The sequence below is a fragment of the Carcharhinus amblyrhynchos genome, chromosome 26 (genome assembly GCF_965287045.1).
Source record: "Carcharhinus amblyrhynchos chromosome 26, sCarAmb.v2.hapA, whole genome shotgun sequence".
NCBI classification, from domain to species: domain Eukaryota; kingdom Metazoa; phylum Chordata; class Chondrichthyes; order Carcharhiniformes; family Carcharhinidae; genus Carcharhinus; species Carcharhinus amblyrhynchos.
The window spans coordinates 13764405-13776951 of NC_137349.1; the positions used below are offsets into that span (position 1 = coordinate 13764405).

The following is a 12547-nucleotide window of genomic DNA, read 5'->3' on the forward strand; positions in this document are numbered from 1 at the left end:
GGAGTTCATGCCCCTGTCTACATCGACGGGGACAAAGTAGAAAGGGTTGACAGGTTCAAGTTTTTAGGTATCCAGATCACCAACAACCTGTCCTGGACCCCCAAGCAGACATGATGATTAAGAAAGCCCACCAACGCCTCTACTTTCTCAGAAGGCTGAGGAAATCTGGCATGTCAGCTATGACTCTCACCAACTTTTACAGATGCACCATAGAAAGCATTCTTTCTGGTTGTATCACAGCTTGGTATGGCTCCTGCTCTGCCCAAGGCCGTGAGAATTACAAAAGGACATGAATGTAGCCCAACTCATTACGCAAACCAGCCTCCCATCCATTGACTCTGTCTACACTTCCACCTGCCTTGGCAAAGCAGCAGCATAATTAAGGACCTCACTCTCCCTGGACATTCTCTCTTCCACTTTCCTCTGTTGGGAAAAAGATACAGAAGTCTGAGGTCATGCACAAATCGACTCAAGAACAGCTTCTTCCCAGCTGACTTTTGAATGGACTTACCTTGCATTAAGTTGATCTTTCTCTACACCCTAGCTATGAATGTAACACTACATTTTGCACTCTCTCCTTTCCTTCTCTATGAACAGTATGCTTTGTCTGTATAGCGTGCAAGAAACAATACTTTTCACTGTATGTTAATACATGTGACAAATCAAATCAAATCACAATCAGATCAGTACATACTGAACTGGGAGGGGATGTGTGAATGGTGGGGAGTGGGGGGGCACGGGGTGAGTTGCTAACGAACCTTGCTTTCCCTTGTGAACTTTATGAGTTGATTTATAAATGAATGCTCCTTTCATTCCCTAACAATGTCACGTTCTGACTGGAGGGAATAATGCAACTGCCGGCAGGGTCCAGACGGTCCGGTAATAATTTGTACTTATTATAAACGACTGTGTTTCATTAGCTCCCAGTTGACAGCTATGAGGTAAGTTTAAAAGAAACCAGAATGTCACAAAACATCACCAGGCGAAGCTATAAACTACCTGCAATCAGGAGGCCCAAACCTGACATCCCTGCCTTGTAAACTAATACCTCAGCCAGAGTCTGTGCTCAGGTTGTGACACGCTCAGCTTAGGCCTAGTTTGGCAGCCTGCCTTCCCAAGGAGACTCACTGTAAATTATCAATGGATTCGAGGAACAAGTCCCCCCAGGAGCAGACTGACTCGTTCACAATGATATTTAAGCAATGATTAGAGGGGCTGGGGAGAGGGGAGGGGGGATGATAGGGTGGATATGGAGAGGGAAAGAAGGAATGCAGCTGGGGAGACAGTACAACTTCCCTCATGCTGAGCTTGAACTGGATTTCATTGCGAATTCTCTGCAGGTACTCAAGGGTCCATTAACAGCCAACTGTAGCTAGCAGCAGCCTGGGAAGATTGTGTGGGGACCATAAGGCATAGGAGCAGAATTAGACCACTCAACCCATCGAGTCTGCTCCACCATTCAACCATGGCTGTTATTTTTCTTATCCCCATTCTCCTGCCTTTTTCTCCACAACCCCTGATCCCCTGATTAATCAAGAACCTATCTATCTCTGCGACAGTGGATGTGAGCTGTCATTGGGATCATATTGCAGTGATTAGCAATCATTTCAGTTTCTTACCTAAAGATAAAAGTAAAGATTTATTTTCAGCTTCAGAATGACATTAACTACAGCCATCCAATACGCCCCATGTAAGGTTCACACATATTTCCTCAATAAAAGAGCTTTAACATTAAACTTTTAAATTTACACAGGAGTCATGGGCAGATGTCAATTTCTTCCAACAAGTCCTCTGTTCATACTTACAACATCAATTGTCAATGTGAACACCTCACATTGTCATTACATTCTTTGGCCAGTGAAGGTACTGTTTAAATTGGCACTTTCCATTGGAAGTTTCCATATCTGCATTTCCGTCCAAAATTCCATAAGGATTTGAGGTCCAGTTTTACTGGGTATGGTTGTCTGATAGCTGGAGTTGGGAATGTGGTGTTGCTGGAGTTGGGAATGTAGTGTTGCTGGAGTGAGAATCAGCACCATCCCCAACATAGGATCCAGACGGTTTTAATTCTAGGGCCTCTTGTGTTTGTTCTCAGCCAATTACCTACCTGAAACCTGCAAAACGCGGGAGCTTAAGGGTGCGTAATTCAAGCATAGGTTTGAGATTAATGACTTGAACAAGGGAAGCGGATATACTGTTGCCGAGTTTGTGGATGACACAACATAGGTGGAAAGGCAAGTGGTGAGGGTGACACAAAGAATCTACCAGGGAATACAGAGAGGTTCAGTGAATGAGAAAAAAATTGGGAGATTTAAATGTTGGAAAACGTGTGAAATGATGCACTTTGGTCGGAAGAATAAAGGAGTTGAATATTATCTAGATGGAGAAAGAGTGCAGAAAGCTGCAGCATGGAGGGATGTGGGGTTGTCGTGCATAAATCACAAAAAGCTAACATGCAACTTCAGCCGGTAATTGGGAAGGCAAATGGAATGTTGGCACAGAGAGAACAAATAGGAAGAAACATTTTCACTTGCTGGAGGGATCAATGACCAGGGGGTATAGATTTAAGATAGGAGGCAGGAGGTTTAGAGGGGATAGGAGGCAAAACCTTTTCACCCAGAGGGTGGCAGGAGCCTGGAACTCACTGCTTAAAAGGCAGAGACCCTCGTTACATTTAAGAAGCATTTAGATGCGCACTTGCGATGCCAAGGCAAACAAAACTGTGGGGCAAGAGCTGGAAAACGGAATTAAAATAGTTGGGTGGTTTGTCTTTGACCAGCGCAGATTCAATGAGCCGAAGGGCCCTTTTCTGTGCTGTAGACTTCTATGACTATTTTTGATTTGATTTATTATTGTCACATGTATTAACATACAATGAAAAGTATTGTTTCTTGTGCGCTATACAGACAAAACATACTGTTTATACAGAAGCAGAGGGTGCAGAATGTAGCATTACAGTCATAGCTAGGGTGTAGAGAAAGATCAACTTAATGCAAGGTAAGTCCATTCAAAAGTCTGACAGCAGCAGGGAAGAAGCTGCTCTTGAAACTGTTCTTATTTCAAAGGGAATGGAGTATAAAAATAGGAAAGTCTTGCTAAAACTATACAAGGCACCAGTTAGATTACACCTGGAACACTGTGAACAGTTTTGCTCCCGTTATCTATGGAAAGATATACTGGCATTGGAAGCAGCCCAGGGAAGGTTCACTGGATTGGTCCTGCTTAGGGAGGGATTTTCTTATGAGGAGAGGTTGAGAAGGTTAGACCTGAACTTATTGGAGTTAGGAAGAATAAGAGGCGACCTTATTGAGACATAACGGATTCTCAGGGGGATTGACAGGGTTGATGCTGAGAGATTGTTTCCCCTTGTGGGAGAGTCTAGGATCAGAGGGCATCATCTCAGAGTAAGGGGGTCATCTACTGAAGACAAAGATGAGGAGGAATTTCTTCTCTCAGAATTTCCATGCATCTCCAAGGCTGAGATAGACAGATGTTTAATCAGTAAGGGAATCGAGCATTATGGGAGTAAGGCGGGAATGCAGAGTTGATTATCACATCAGATCAGTCATGACCCACTGAATAGCAGAGCAGACTCGATGGGCCGAACGGCCTCCTCCTGCCCCTACATCTTACGGTCTTGAAATTCATTCCATGCCTATTACCGAGGTATGATTGCGTAAGGCTGGTACTGTGAGGTTTTATAAACAGGATGTCCCAAAATGCTCAAGTGTCAATGAATACTTTTTGATGTGCAGTTGCTCTCGTAATGTAGGAAATCTGACAGTCAATGTCAGACACAGCAAGCTCCCATAAACATCAATGTAATTAATGACCAGGTCATTTGTTTTTTAGCAATGTTGGTGTTGGGATAAATGCTGGCGTAGGACACTGTGCAGAACTCTACTCCTCCTCCAATAGTGGCTGTAGGATCTTTTATATCCACCTGAGGGGTGGATGTGCCTCCCTGCTTTAATGTCTCACCTGAAGGAAAGCACCTCCACCAGTACCAGTGATAGATTCTCATTTTGCACCATTGTAACTAATGGGTACAGTCAACAGCCAATGGTTCTGGCACAGGACCAGCAGTCACTGAGTTCAAATCCCATCAGTATATGTTGTGAAATTGAATGGGATAAATCTGGTAATTTGTGGTCTGGCATTGCTTGATAGGGCGGACGCAACACGGTTTCATTAAAGGGAAGTCGTGTCTGACAAATTTACTGGAGTTCTATGAGGATGTGTCTAGGGCAGTGGATAGAGGAGAGCCGGTGGATGTGGTCTTTCTGGATTTTCAGAAGGCGTTTGACAAGGTACCTCACAAGAGGTTATTGCAGAAGGTCAGGGGACATGGAGTTGGGGGTAGGGTGTTAGCGTGGATAGAGGATTGGTTGTCAAATAGGAGGCAGAGAGTGGGGGTCAATGGGTGCTATTCGGATTGGCGGTTGGTGACTAGTGGGGTGCCCCAGGGGTCGGTGCTGGGGCCTCAGCTATTTACCATTTATATAGATGATCTGGAGGAGGGAACCGAGTGCAGGGTGTCGAAATTTGCTGATGACACCAAGATTGGGGGAAAGGCAAATTGTGCGGAGGGTGTGGAGAGTCTGCAGAAGGATCTAGATAGGCTGGGCGAATGGGCCAGGAAATGGCAAGTGGAATTTAATGTTGGCAAGTGTGAGGTGGTCCACTTTGGTAGGAAGAATGGTAGGAAGGACTATTACTTACGTGGCGAAAAACTGCAGCAGGCGACGGTGCAGAGGGACCTCGGGGTCCTTGTGCATGAGTCGCAAAAACCCAGCTTGCAGGTGCAGCAGGTGATCAGGAAGGCGAATGGGATGCTGGCCTTCATAGCGAGGGGGATTGAATATAAAAGTAGGGAGGTCTTGCTGCAGCTGTATAGGGCATTGGTGAGGCCGCAGCTGGAGTACTGTGTGCAGTTTTGGGCACCGCACCTGCGCAAGGATATTTTGGCCCTGGAGGGAGTGCAGAGGAGGTTTACTAGGCTGATACCGGAGTTGAGGGGGTTGAGCTATGAGGAGAGGCTGAATAAACTAGGCTTGTACTCGTTAGAGTTTAGAAGAATGAGGGGAGATCTCATTGAGACGTATAAGATGATGAATGGGATGGATAGGATAGAGGTGGAAAGACTCTTCCCGCTCAAAAAAGACAGTAGGACTAGGGGGCACAGCCTCAAGATAAAGGGGAGGCGGTTTAGAACGGAGTTGAGGAGGAACTTCTTCACTCAAAGGGTGGTGAATCTCTGGAATTCTCTGCCCGTTGAAGTGGTGGAGGCTGCCTCGCTAAATATTTTTAAGAAGCGGGTTGATGGGTTTTTGATAAGAGAGGGGATTAAGGGTTATGGGGAGAGGGCGGGAAAGTGGAACTGAGCCACAACAGATCAGCCATGATCTTATTGAATGGTGGGGTAGGCTCGAAGGGCTAGATGGCCTACTCCTGCTCCTATTTCTTATGTTATCAGAAATAGGACAATAGAAGCTTCCAGATTGTCATAAAAACCCAATCGGTTCACTCGAATCTTGCTGAGAAGTAAGACTGTCTCCTTCAGCTTTAACCCAGACACAAACATCTTTGAAGTTTAACAACCTCGAGGATGACCCCCCCCCGTTATAAACAAAACACAACAATGTTCCGCTGGTGAGGAATATTTGATAGGCCCAATCAGCAATGGCCCAGGAACCGGATAGGGAAGGTATCATCAGCTGAGCCTTTTCAAGCTCCTTCATCAATGACTTTCCCAGGGTTTGCAGCTCCTGGTTGGGCTGCTTTGCAGATCTCTACAGAGTATTCAGCTCCATTCACAACTTCTCAATGAGACAGTCAACACCCAACCTGGACCTGACAACCGGTGGCTAATGTTTCTGCTACACAATGCCAGGTGATAATCAGGAGAAAGTCCAGCCACTTCCCCTTGACCTGCCTCTGCACCATCAGAACTGAACATCCTCACTGCCAACATCAACAACTTGCAGGTTATCACAGGCCAAGACCCATACCTGACCAAGCACACCCACACTGACCGCATGAGCAGGAAAGCACATGATGATCCAAAATCCCTCAGAATCTGCAAAGCTTCAAGGCTGGAACATGATGGGATACCCAGCAATTCACCCAGACAGGCACATTTGCAACAGCTCATCCAAAGTTTATCATCACCCAGTGAGAACAATTCACTTCATTGGGACCCTTTCATGGGATGCAGTATCTCTCTTTCTCACTCAGCCACTCTCTCTCTCTCACCCACCCGCCATGCCAAGGATGCAGAGAGTGGGGATAAAGGAGTCCTTCTCAGGATGGCAACCGGTAACAAGTGGAGTTCCGCAGGGGTCAGCGTTGGGAGCACAACTTTTCACTTTATACATCAATGATCTGATGAAGGAACTGAGGATTACAGAAAAGGCAAGTACAGCTGGAGGAACAGGTAGTATTGAGGAAGCAGGGGGGCTGCAATAAGGACTTGGACAGGTTAGGAGACTGGGCGAAGGAGTGTTAGATGGAACACAACATGGGAAAGTGTGAGGTTATGCACTTTGGTCGGAAGAAAAGAGGCATAGACTATTTTCTAAATGGGGACAGAATTCAGAAATCGTAAGCTCAAAGGGAGTTGAGAATCCAAGTTCAAGATTCTCTTAAGGTTAACTTGCATGTTGAATTGGTAGTTGGGAAGGCAAATGCAATATTAGAATTTATTTTAAGAGGAATAGAATACAAGGGGCAAGGATATATGCTGAGGCTGTATAAGGCTCTGGTTAGACCCCATTTGGACTACTGTGAGCAAAGCCCCATATCTAAGGAATGATGTGCTGGCCTTGGTGATGGTCCAGAGGAGGTTTCCGAGAATGATCCCAGGAATGAAAAGCTTGATGTACGAGGAGTGTTTGAGGATTCTGGATCTGTACTTGATGGAGCTTAGAAGGATGAAAGGGGATTCATTGAAACTTACAGAATACTGAAAGGCTAAGATGTTTCCATTAGTCAGAGAAACTAGGATCTGAGGGCACAGCCTCAGAATAAACAACAGTTTCGACCTGAGATGAGGAGGAATTTCTTCAGCCACAGAATGGTGAATCTGTGGAATTCCTTGACACAGAATGCTGTGGAGGCCAGGTCACTGAGTGTATTTAAGACAGAAAAAGATCTTGATTGATAAGGGGATCGAAAGTTATGGGGAAAAGACAGGAGAATGGGGTTGCAAAACATATCAGCCACGATTGACTGGTGGAGCAGACTTGATGGGCCGAATGGCCAAATCCTATTCCCACAACTCATGGTCTTTACAATCTGTGGATACAATATAAGAACTCATTCTTTCATGAAACAACCTTCCTCCCATGGGCTCCGAGAACAGATCATTTACTCTGAGCCAGGGCCTTTGAGGTCAGCATTCTCCAATTCACAGTCAGCTTCCAATACGTACCTATCCACTGATTGGCTGAACTCTCAACCTCATTACAGGTGGTCCCATCACACAGTTCGCGAGCCAGAGGGCTGGTTTCACTCACATTGTAAAATCGAGTTGCTTCAAATGCTGCAAGAACAAGAATATCATCCATGGACAATCATACAAACAGATACATCGCAGCCGCCAGTCCGAGGAGGCTGGTTTGAGGAGGCCTGTGCCGAGACACCGAGAGGCCGATCCCCGACACTGTACCCACTGCATTAACAGCTCAATATTCCCACTAGATTGATGTCCAAATTACTCTTGGTGACACCCCCACCCGTAAAATGTCAGCTGAGTTCAAACTGGGAATCCGACCTTTGGCCCATTTACCCTATCCCAGGGTTCACTTTGTGCACAGCCAAAACCCAGGATCCCATTTGTTGACCAGAACCTGTTCAGTCCTTTCTTGTTATTAATCCACTCTGAGTCCATTCCTCTTGTCATTCTTTTATTGAAAAGGAACATTCTCTTTTCTTCATTCACTTTCTGTCTTTAAGTTGTTAAATTGTGGGTCTGGCAGATCGACTTTGTCCAAATCCTACATCACTGGGTTCCAGAGCAATGACTTAAAGCAATGTCACTGAGCCCCACCCAGCCGTGCAGATGTGAGCAGATAAAAATACCAGACCACTTGCTAAGATGGCAGGACCCCAACACAAGCACAGCGCACAGACTGATCTTGGGATCGTGCTGTGTAAGATTCAGCCCAGCTCCCAGCTTACCAATTGTGTGTGAAATGTGTTAGAGACTGCCACAGAACTAAAATATTGCCACTTCTACATTCTGGAGCCAAATAAATCATTTACTTCAGATAATAAGATCTTTTTGGTATAATTCCTAAATCTTCAACATATCTGGGGGATGACTGATGTTCAGTTACACATTGTGCACCCACTGCTGAAATTCCACCCTCGTCATTCCAGGTGAGTTTATGAAGCAGCTTAACGTCCTGGGGAAGATGTGAAACCTAATGACTAGCAGCTCCCAGTGAGTGCTATCAATCATTAAGCAATGGTTCAGGGTGGGGGGTGCAGACTGTGCATCTTCTTTGGTTTATCACTGCTCTCTTGCTTTTCCCGTGATGCGTTCCTCCCCCAGTTTCAAATCAAGGTCAATTTTTCTAATGGTCGAAGGTGGGTCCCCACCTCCACCAATCGTGACCGCCTCCCTTTAAGTGCCTGCATTGCTGTAATTCATTTACAGGATGTGGCTGAGGCTGGCTAGGCCAGCATTTACAACCCGGCCCTAATTGTCCCTGGAGAAGATGGTGGTGAGCCACCTTCTTGCGCTGCTTCAGTCCAGGTGGTGTAGGTACATCCATAGTGCTGTTAGGGAGGGAGTTCCAGGATTTTGACCCAGTGACAATGAATGGGTTTCACTGGCCACACGCAGCCCAAGGTAACAACCCAGCTGTTTGTGCTAAACCAGGCAAAGACAGCAGGGCAGACTATTCCACCAGGGAGGGTGCATATCGGATCTTCCTCTACCTACTGCCCCAACTGCAGCTGGCTGGTCTGTGGGCCTCAGTACCTTGCCTGGAGTTACTTGAGTCACTGGGGGAGCCACAGCAGATTTTTATTTGATGAGTTTTGGGTAGTGATGAGGGAAGCAAGGTGAAGGTGGTGGGATTGGCACTTGATAACCTGTGCCATGTGCACAGGTTAATCCTGCAACCCAGCAAGTCATAGAGTCAGAGGTTTACAGCATGGAAACAGGCCCTTCAGCCCAAATTGCCCACGCCACCTTTTTTTTTTAAAATCTCTATGCCAGTCCCAACTGCCCATGTTTGGCCCATATCCTTCTATACCCATCTTACCCATGTAGCTGTCTAAATGCTTTTTAAAAGACAAAGATTGTACCCGTCTCTACTACTACCTCTGGCACTTGTTCCAGATACTCACCACTCTCCGAGTGAAAAAACTGTCCCTCTGGACAATTCTGTACGTCTCCCCTCTCACCTTAAGCCTGTGCCCTCTAGTTTTAGACATTCCTACCTTTGGGAAAAGATATTGAATACCTACCTTGTCTATGCCCCTCATTATTTTATAGACCCCTATAAGATCACCCCTCAGCCTTCTATGCTCCAGGGAAAAAAGTCCCAGTCTATCCAGCCTCTCCTTACAAATCAATCCATCAAGTCCCGGTAGCATCCTAGTAAATCTTTTCTGCACTCTTTCTAGTTTAATAATATCCTTTCTATAACAGGGTGACCAGAACTGCACACAGTATTCCAAATGTGACCTTACCAGAGTCTTGTCTCGTTAAAGTTGTACATCCCAACTCCTGTATTCAATGTTCTGACCAGTTTGGAATTGTTTTTTTAATTGCTGCAAACACTTCAGTTTGAGCCAATGAGACCCTATACCCTGGGTCCCAAATCCATTCCAACTGGTACACACCAAGATCCATGGGTAAGGGCTGCCAACTGTCTGGGAGTACGTAGTCCTGCTCGTTTGGTCATAGGGTCTCCTCCCTCCCTCCAACTATCCCATCTTGCCCTCACAGCCATTGGTTGTTCTACATGAACATTCTCATTACATCCGTCTTCCTACAGCGAATCAGAAAACAAATGGGATTCTTCTTATCCAGTTGGATGCTACTTGCCTGCCAATCAAACAACTTTTCCTTTTTAGCTCCAATATTTTTAGAATTGAACAAGTATTTGCTCAGCAACGATTTAAATATCCCTCATGATCTTTCAATGTCCTGGAGATTAATCTTCAGTTCATGGACAGCCCAAAGTTCAAAAGCACCCTGTGCCCAGGCTGCAAGCACCCACCTGGTTCATAGTAGTCGTAGACCTTGACTGGCACGGGAGCTGTTTTCCCAATGATATATTCCCGATATGCGTAGAACTTGACACAGGTCATACACTGGCTGGGAATCTGAGCACAGAGGGAGAGATTTGATGCAATATTTAAAAAGAGAGGTTACAATTCTAACCTCACATCTCCAAGTACTGTGCAGCCAGTAAATCCTGTTCAAGTGAAACACTGTCCTAAGGGAAACATGGCAGTGCTCAGCAAGATCCCACATCCAATAATATAATGATGACTGGATAATCGGTTTGTGATATTTATTGAGGTAAACATTGGCTGGGACACCAGGAATAATTCCCCGCTGTTTTTCAGAATAGTGACCGTGGGATTTTTTACAGTTACCCAAAAGGGCAGACTGGGCCTTGTTTAACATCCAAAAGATGATCCCTCTGACAGTGCGGCACTCCCTCAGCACTGACCCTCTGACAGCACGACACTCCCTGAGCACTGACCCTCTGACAGCTTGGCACTCCCTCAGTACTGACCCTCTGACAGTGTGACACTCCCTCAGCACTGACCCTCTGACAGCGCGGCACTTTCTTAGCACTGACCCTCTTTCAGCGTGGCACTCCCTCAGCACTGACCCTCTGACAGTGCGGCACTCCCTCAGCACTGACCCTCTGACAGTGCGGCACTCCCTCAGCACTGACCCTCTGACAGTGTGGTGTTGGGATGATCAGTCTGGATTATGGGCTGAAAACTCTGGACTTGGAATCAAAACCAGAGCCTTCTGCCTCATAGGAGAGAGTCATACTGACTTGTTTAAACAATCGATTTTCCCCTCCCTTGCATCCCTTCCCTTCTCCAAAATGTGTCTCACCTAAACATTTCCCCAGGAAGGAGGGTGAGTGAGTGTCAGACAGACTCAGTTATTGAATCAAGGGAGATCAGTACGAGAACAGATGCAAAGGGCTGCGGGCAGACTGTCACAGGAACACCTTTAGGCAGTGGGTGTTGTATCCAGAATGTATGCCTGGATGGGAATAGAGACCAACTGAACTTTCGGAACAGCTTACCTAAGTTGTTGAAAGATCAGGGATGAAGGGATTGGGAACAGGGCAAGCACACTGGATTAAAATGCTGCCTGTATAGTACAGTACAGATTTACCAGGATGTTGCCTGGCATGGAGGCCATTAGGTATGAAGAGAGGTTTCAGAAACTTGGTTTGTTCTCACTGGAACGACAGAGGGTGAGGGATACCTAATAGAAGTGTACAAGATTATGAGAGGCACGGACAGAGTGGATAGTCAGAAGCTTTTTCCCAGGGTGGAAGACTCAATTACTGGGGGGCACAGATGTAAGGTGCGAGGGGCAAGGTTTAAAGGAGATGTATGGGGCAAGTTTTTTTATGATGTGGGTATGCCGGCGTTGGACTGGCATAAACACAGTAAAAAGTCTGACAACACCAGGTTTTAGTCCAACCTATTTATTTGATAATATTCTCACTAGCTTTCGAGGGGACAGCCTCTTCGTCAGGTGAATGGAGAGTTCTGGCCTCAGACAGAGCATATAAAGCACAGACAGTTTAGAGATTACTGATTAAAATGCGAATCCTTACACCTAACCTGCTGTTCAAGACCTGAAGTGGCTGACAATGTGAGTGGTAGGAGCACTGATCACAGTTTAAAGAGATGTGTATTGTCTCCAGACAGTACAGTAAGTGAGGTTTTGCAAACCCAGGCAAGTCACGGGGGTTACAGATAGTGCGACATGAACCCAAGATCCCTGTTGAGACCGTCCTCATGTGTGCGGAACTTGGCTATCAGTCTCTGCTCAGCGACTCTGCGCTGTTGTGTGTTGTGAAGGCCGCCTTGGAGAATGCTTACCCGAAGGTCAGAGGCTGAATGCCCGTGACCACTGAAGTGTTCGCCAACAGGAAGGGAACAGTCTTGCCTGGTGACTGTCGAGCGATGTTCATTCATCCGTTGTCGTAGCGTCTGCATGGTCTCCCCAATGTACCATGCTTCGGGACATCCTTTCTTGCAACGTATCAGGTAGACAATGTTGGCTGAGTTGCAAGAGTATTTACCATGTACCTGGTGGATGGTATTCTCACGTGTGATGATGGTGTCCATGTCGATGATCCGGCATGTCTTGCAGAGGTTGCTGTGACAGGGTTGTGTGGTATTGTGGTCACTGTTCTCCTGAAGGCTGGGTAGTTTGCTGCGAACAATGGTCTGTTTGAGGTTGTGTGGTTGTCTGAAAGCAAGAAGTGGGGGTGTGGGGATGGCCCTGGCGAGATGTTCGTCTTCATCAATGATATGTTGA

The 12547-nt window shown here is 46.2% G+C and overlaps 1 protein-coding gene across 2 annotated transcripts in view; it reads right to left on the reverse strand.

Annotated features, from left to right (window-relative positions):
• The window catches only part of cpamd8 (C3 and PZP like alpha-2-macroglobulin domain containing 8), a 126329-nt gene that overhangs the window by 12342 nt on the left and 101440 nt on the right, over window positions 1-12547 (reverse strand). For both annotated transcript variants that reach the window (XM_080213173.1, XM_080213172.1), the window contains exons 38-39: window positions 10239-10344; window positions 7433-7543 (exon numbers count right to left, since the gene is read on the reverse strand). In XM_080213173.1, the coding sequence (XP_080069299.1) occupies window positions 7433-7543; window positions 10239-10344 (217 nt within the window). The remainder of the gene's footprint in view (window positions 1-7432; window positions 7544-10238; window positions 10345-12547) is intronic.